This window comes from Struthio camelus, chromosome 15 (assembly GCF_040807025.1).
Source record: "Struthio camelus isolate bStrCam1 chromosome 15, bStrCam1.hap1, whole genome shotgun sequence".
In the NCBI taxonomy this organism is placed as follows: domain Eukaryota; kingdom Metazoa; phylum Chordata; class Aves; order Struthioniformes; family Struthionidae; genus Struthio; species Struthio camelus.
Window position 1 is genome coordinate 7,916,984 of NC_090956.1, and position 7,270 is coordinate 7,924,253.

At 45.8% G+C, this 7,270-nt stretch overlaps 1 protein-coding gene across 2 annotated transcripts; it reads right to left on the reverse strand.

The window, feature by feature from the left end:
- Positions 1-1,393: 1,393 nt before the first annotated feature.
- FOXL3 (forkhead box L3) lies at positions 1,394-5,697 on the reverse strand. Of its 2 annotated transcripts, none has more exons than XM_009690120.2 (3): positions 5,481-5,691; positions 4,498-4,666; positions 1,394-4,137 (listed from the first exon to the last, which is right to left on the reverse strand). In XM_009690120.2, exons 1-3 carry the CDS (start codon positions 5,585-5,587, stop codon positions 3,655-3,657), a joined length of 759 nt encoding a protein of 252 aa, XP_009688415.1. In that variant the 5' UTR covers positions 5,588-5,691; the 3' UTR covers positions 1,394-3,654. The 2 variants fall into 2 exon arrangements, with proteins under 2 accessions (XP_009688415.1, XP_068765077.1); XM_068908976.1 differs by having other exon boundaries at positions 1,971-4,137; positions 4,498-4,564; positions 5,481-5,697.
- Between the last annotated feature and the right edge of the window lie 1,573 nt (positions 5,698-7,270).

Here is a 7,270-nt window from a genome sequence, read left to right on the forward strand (position 1 = left end):
CACAATCTCTGTTTTTTCATGGGAAACCTGTCTTTGAACAGGTAAATAAACAAAACACCCCGAGGTCCCTCAGTGAGGCTGAGCCTAGCTTCTTCCCGGAAAGAAACCTTTCATCTTTCCCTTTGCAAACGTATTTATGATCCTCCAAGGATGGGACAAAAGGTTGCTTCTCCCTCCACGTGGCGCAGGCTGCCAGTGCCGCAGTGCAAGGAGCTGCCCGTGCTCCCATGCGCCTGCCGTCTGGGCCTGGGCCGACAGCCTGCGCACGGGACCGGCCTCGTCAGCCCCGCCAAGGGGAGCACCTCTTTTAGCATCGCAATATTCACCGCTCATTGGGGTTTCCCCACTCTATAAGATGGAAGACCACCCTGAGAGGAGGAATAATTTTCAGAGCCAAACACCGGAGTTTTTGCTCGTGTTGGCAGCTACGTGTGTCCCAGCCAGCACTGTCCGGTCAAGGCTCAGAGAACGCTGCCCTTGTCCAGCCCATATTGGAGAAGACAGACAGACTCTGCCCTAGTCTCTGTGCGTTGCTTAGCCCTGCCTTTGGCTCAGCTGAAGAAATAGCACCAGACTCAGTGTGCCAGGATTAAAAAAGAAAAAAAAAGACCCTAGACTTTTTTCCCCCTTCCCCAAGAAAAGGTAATTTACGTAAATTTATCCACGACCAGCATACTGCAATAGCTCACAGTTTTGTTAATGGAAACCTGGTGATCCATAACGCTTGTATGGGAGACATTTGCTCGGGGGTAATACAATATTAATGTTAATATCAATGATCGATCAGAGGATTTGCAAGAAAGGCATAAAGTATTTAATTATAATTACATTGGGAATGGCTTTGTAACGGCTACGACATTTGAATAAGGTCACGTCTAGCCCTCACCCCTGTTATGTTGTTCTATATTAAATGCCATTCACTTTAAGTGCTGGAAACCTTTCTGGAGTTGTCAGAATATAATATACTGGGTAAATTGAAATATGTCCCTTCATTTTTTGAAATATGATTGATATCCTTTGCAAAACAAATGTTAACACCTATTTGTACACAAATTTCTTTGATTATATGTTAGGGAAACTCAGGTATGACAGTCTCTCCTAGCAGGCACTTTACTGTGAGCAAAGGAAATGGCTATTTGTGAATATTAATTCATCTTACTAGAAATGGCTTTGGATCTCTGCTGTAAATCGGTACAGGTTCTGCCTTTCCTACACTTTTATCTCGTTTTACTTAGTAGCCATAAATGCATCTCCATCGGTCTCAGTGGCAGCTAGCCGACTGCGTTCACCTGGGTGAGGCATCTGCTCAGTAGGAACTTTTGCTGCCCTTTGGTTATCTCTGCTAAGCAGTTTTAACAGAGAACACGTATTAAGAAGCATATTTGCACATTTCACAGCAAAAAATATATATTTCAAATATGCTACTGATATTTACTATAACTATGAGCCTAACAGCAGCATTGCCATGTTTAAAACAACCAGGAAAAAATCTGCATATAAAGCATGAATATATAAATGCAGATAGAAAGCTAGAGATGCACACAAACCAACCCACGTGTGAGTGCATGCATACACAGAAGTACTAAATGAAGACATGCTCTCCCACACCAGTGTAGTGCTGAGTATAATGCTACAGGAGCAAATTCTCTTCTTCTCCAAATGAGAATCCATCTGCCCAGAAACTCTGAGGTTTTCTTCTTTTTTTAACATCAATGTAAACAGCAGATCAATCACATCTAATGAGCCAAATTTTTTTTTCAGATAACAGCACAAAATAACCATTGATCCACAGCTAACTGAAAGCTCCCACTTCAAGACAGATTTTAGCCAGAAGAACTCATCCTCTGCAAGTTCGGAAGACATGCAGTGACCTGACTTTGACATGATTTTTCATTTTTTCTCTTTTTGTTTGAGGAAGAAAAAATAAAGAATTTTGCATGCTCTGGTAATGCCTGAAGATGCCAGGTGTTACAGTTTTCCAAAGAAATGAGCATTTATTACCAATCTGTGTGAAATACTGCTGATGGTGAATTTTAAGTATATGGCAGGACTTTTAACATCACAGTAACATACACCATGCATTTTTACAACATATAAGCACAGTGATATTGCTCCCTTTCTCAGTAACAATATATAAGACTATATAGTATAAATGTACAATATATATTAGCCACAATGTAAAATAACTTAGTGAAATGTCAAAGCTTCTGCATAAAAATTCAAGTCATGCCTGAGCATACCTCTAGCACAGTTTCGCTTAATCTTATCTCTTACACCTGCATTTACCTTCAGTTCACGTTGCAAAGATAATTTTATCACTCTCTGTATAATTGCTTATAACCACCGGAATCCTTGTCTTTTTTCTTTTCTCTGCAGCAGGCGAAGTTTGTAGTAGCCAAGCCGAAAACCAAGACTTTGTGGAGTCTCTACTAGTGTTGCCATTAGGTACTGGAAGCAGTTCATTGTGAACAAGAAGTTATATAAAAGCAAGTTCTTAAATGTTGGTTACAGTTCATCATTGTCCGTAAGGGTCTGTTCTGAGATACCCTGCTACAGTGCAAACGGTAATGAAAGGGCTTTCATTAGAAATGGAGCTCGTGAGCTAGCACTGCTATCTGTAAATTATAAACCTCACTAGCTTTGCTGAAATTGTATCAAGTACCACTTTGGTGATTGCTTGCAGGAAGGATCGATAAAAATCTGTTTAATAGGAATATACAACTTGTCTCAAAGCAGGTAGATGGAATTCTGGCTTTGGTCGACACTGGATATAGGTTCTTGCAGGGCTGTTTTTCCCTTCATACTTGCTAAATGAAAGATATTCAAGGACTTTCCTGTAGCATCTCAGGAAGCTTTCTGGTAGTACAAGGGGGGAGAGCTATTTTTTTTTTAACAAGGCATTAGGAGTCCCTATGCCTCTGCCACACTATCCATCAAAGTCTACCAGTTTAACAGCCTTGCAATTAGGTTTCTTGGAATTATTTTGAATACAGCTTCAACAGTTTAAACAACTTTGTCCTGAATATCAATAAAATATACCTTAAACATCTATTAATAACTATACTTACCAATTAATGATGTATTAATGCTGCATGATACTTACTATAGCTTGAGACATGATGCTAAAATCAAAATTAAGGGAAGACTGAGTGGTTTTATGTGATTTCTTTTAATAAAACAACCCCCCCCCCACCCTTTACATTCTCGTCCAGTGTAAGTCCATAGAATTACACTGTTTTAGATCAGCTTAAGATCTGACAGATATACTCAGTGGAATTAATCCTAATTTCCACCAGTGACAGTGGACTCAAATCCACTTTGTCTTTAATAAAGTAATGGGTGATAAGCAAGTCTCTTTTCTGTTGGATTCTACTCGAGAAAGGAAATCTGTATGATGTTAAATGAAGTCCAGGATAGTTTAGAAAACAAAGCTAGAATTTCCTGAATTTCAGCATAGTGAAAACTGATATTGATAACGGTTATTTATACTTTAAGCAAAGTTCTTTTGGTATAGACAGAGTATCAGCTGGTGGATTGGTAACCCTTTCTGAATACTAGTTGTGGACAAAAAGAGGAGGCAGATGGCTGATTTTCAGTGATGCAAGGCTGCTGAATACACTGCAACTCAGACTTTGTTACTGCATACAAATAACATCACATTGTCCAGAACTGGAGATTAATTTGCTGGGCCTCCAGTAAACGATATTTATTTTCCTGCATGTTATACTGAGATCTCAGAACAGGCAAAGGGTCAGGGGCTGAAAGAATGTAATCGATGCTAAATTTAATTTCGGAATCCGATTTTGCTAAGGAGGAATTGCTTAGGCTCTGCCTCGTCATTGTAGTGTTTGGAGCAAACCCATGAGGTTCCAGTAGTCTTGGTCCTGATTCAACTCTTTCATGTTTACTTTCAGAAGAGGAAATGTTGTTTAAACCAGAGTCTGTAGAAGACATATCAGGCAACGAAGGACTTTTCCCTCTGCTTGGTCTCTGCTCCTTATGTTCCCTTTTCATGTTCCTCCTCCTCCGTCTTCGCCTGTAATTCCCATTTTCAAAGAGATCCAGCATGGACTCACATCCCGTTGCAAAGCTCCAATAGTTTCCTTTCCCCTTCTCATTCCCTTCTGTTCTGGGAACCTGTATTTATTTAAAGGCAGTTCAGTATTTGTATGTGTTACAGATGCTGCTGCTTAACATCTGCATTCATTTACATTCAAGAATGGTGTAAACACAAATGACATGACTTTTAAGCCTATTCTCTATCATTATACGAATAGGATGTAAACTCCAGCCTCTTCAGTTTGTTATCTATTAGCGCGCATCAGACAAGGACATACTCTTTATCTTTATAAATGACAACTCAGAGAGATTTTAGGTGATTTGTAGCTCAGCTGTTTGTTTCCCTTCTTTCCTAGTGATAAGATTATTCTTGCAATTCGTTGGGTTTTTTTTAATCTATGCACAGTGCGTATGTAAATATATAGTTATTGAGCTTACCTTTACAAAACAACTGTTAAGTGATAAGTTATGTCGGATGGAGTTCTGCCAGGCTCTTTGATTTGATCTGTAGTAAGGAAATTTCTTCATTATAAAGTCATAAATGCCAGAGAGGGTGACTTTATTTGATGGACTTTGCTGGATGGCCATTGCAATTAAGGCAATGTAGCTGAAAAAAGGAAAACTGGCTGTTACACCATTGCCTTATACACAGATAATAATGAGGATAATATAATATTGTCATATATAATATCCTCAGATAATGAGAACTCATATAACGAGGATCACACAGGTACATATGCGCACATGATCCTGCTTATGAGAGGTGCCCCTCTGGCTCTGCGTCCTGACCCTAGACAGCCCAGCAGATGAGATGGGATCTGCCTGGCCGTAGGAGAGCACCGCTGCTGCCTGTCTCATGCCAGTCAGGCAGCACGAAATGCAGGCGTTACTTCCAGACCACTAGATCCCCACCAGGCTGCTCACCCTCACACGAGGGTTTAGACATGGGAGGATTAAAGAAAGATCGGTCAACGTCTCAGATCCTATTAGAAAAGTTTCCCTGAACTTGAGGGCTCCAGTGAGACGGAGCCACCACCATGGAGATGCCAGCCCTCAGGCGCGGGAAGGCCCTGGGCCGTTGCTGCGGACACCTGCGCTGCGGTCTCCTGTGTCCATGCCCCTCACGGCACACTGCCCACGTAGCCCCCTTTCTCCAGGGCTCCTGAGATCCTGAGAGCAGGAAGGCGAGCGCTGGTGATTCGGCGGTGCGCGGGACCAGCACGCTGGGGCTGCTGTGACCCCACAGGGCAGGAAATGAGCCACGAACGCTTCAGGCAAGGAAGGGGTGAAATCTTCCCCCCGCAGGCCCCGTGCCTGGGACAAACGCACCCGGAGAGAAGTCCCCAACCACCTGGAGAGGGGCTTTCCCACGGTCTGACAGCTCCCCGGAGAGAGCGGTGCTGGGGCAAACTTCCTCTTACCTGTACGCCGGTCTGGTGAATTTTTTCTCTTCGTCAGAACTACAGGTTGGATAATCATCCCCGTCGTAATTGAAACAGTTATAGGGGTACTGCGTGTTGTCGAACATCCTCCTGCTCCTCGCGCAGCTCCCGCGGAGTGAGGGAGATGGAGGGACGTTTCTCAGCGCTCGGGCTCCCTCCTCCCTCTTTCCCTCCCCTCTGCCCGTCTCGTTCCCTCTCTCTCCCCCCACCTCCTCGCCCCCCTGCACGCTCGCACGCTCCCGCGGTGTCGGGGTGGGGATTGCTCCTGTAATCAGGACATCCCTTTTGCGCCACCGTGGCCAGCGCTGGGGCGGCGGGGGGCGGCGGGGGGCGGCGGCGGGGCGACCCTGGGAAGCGGGTGCGCGCCGGGAGCGCCGCGGGTCGGGAGCGCTGCGGGCCGGGGGCGCCGGGAGCGCCGCGGGTCGGGGGCGCCGGGAGCGCTGCGGGCCGGGGGCGCTGCGGGCCGGGGGCGCCGGGAGCGCTGCGGGCCGGGGGCGCCGGGAGCGCCGCGGGTCGGGAGCGCTGCGGGCCGGGGGCGCCGGGAGCGCCGCGGGTCGGGGGCGCCGGGAGCGCTGCGGGCCGGGGGCGCCGGGAGCGCTGCGGGCCGGGGGCGCCGGCGGCCGGGGGCGCCGGGGGCGCCGGGAGCGCCGCTCGCTGGGTGGTCCGGGCGGCAGCGGGGCCAGCCGTGCCCCGGCCGCGGCGCCGCAGCAGCAACCCGCGTGGTGTTAATAAATCACGCTTCAAGGTCTCCACTTGTAAAATTAAACTTTGGGCACAGAGTGCAGCCTCCCCCCCACCCTTCCCCTCTTAAAGTCCTCCCGCTTATTTTGCTCTCCCCAGCTAAGCGGGGCGGTGGGGGGGGGGGGAATGGGGGGTGTCTTATTTTTTGTTTTTAGACACCCCGACGTACAATAAACAGGCGTTCCAGGCAGTAACGCGTGCTTGTCCTGATCTGCAATCTATAATACAGCATAATAGACATAAATTATATTTCCATGACTAAAGGAAAATGTGTATGTTCAAAGAGAGCAGAACAGAGGGATATGAGGGACTACTGTCAAGCGGGAAAGTAAAAGGAAAATAGCTGTAGGCAGGAGAGCTGCCTGTGTGGGCTTTGATCTGAAGGATGAATTAGACTAATAGCCCTGTGTGTTGGCATCCAATACTGTAACAATTTAATAGTTTTTCAATGCTTTGGAGTGTTTTCCAACAAGTGATGTAAACCAAAGACATCACACACCATTTCAGGGGGGACTAAAAAGGTGTATGCCACATGATAATTAAATTATCTGAAAACAGCTCTGTCCCAGGAACTCGCCCCAGGAGGAGATGGGTATTGGAAAACAGAAAGCAAATTGGCGTGCAGAGAGTTACCTGGATGGAAATATAAGAGCAGAACCACTAGCAATGCAGCTTTGTTTTCTGCAGCATCTTTCATAGAAACTATGTCCCCAAACCCCTTTTGGAGTTAAAGAATACAATTAGGGGAAATTCACCCAAGGGATAGAGAGCCCTGTAAAAAGATGTTTAAGTGGCTCCTAGGGTTTTGACAAAGATGGACATAAGAAAGCTCTTTCTCTGGAATGTAACAATACGTAATAGCAGGGAGCAGGAGGAAATACAGGCAAGAAAAAACAGATACAGGCAGTGTTTTCTGTGGAATATGAAGCCAGAGCAGACACCCTAAACAAAAAATTATCTTTACTCTAAAATACATCAATGGGCATATGCATGAGACATCCACTGCAGAGGAGGTCTTCATACAAAGG

Bases quoted from the DNA above. Each gene is read 5' to 3' on its own strand.
- FOXL3 (XM_009690120.2), bottom strand. From the start codon at position 5,587: ATGTTCGACAACACGCAGTACCCCTATAACTGTTTCAATTACGACGGG. The intron at 4,667-5,480 runs GTAAGAGGAAGT...TCCTTTTTTCAG, and splicing joins TTCACCAGACCGGCGTACAG to CTACATTGCCTTAATTGCAA. The intron at 4,138-4,497 runs GTAAGCTCAATA...AAATAAATACAG, and splicing joins TTAACAGTTGTTTTGTAAAG to GTTCCCAGAACAGAAGGGAA.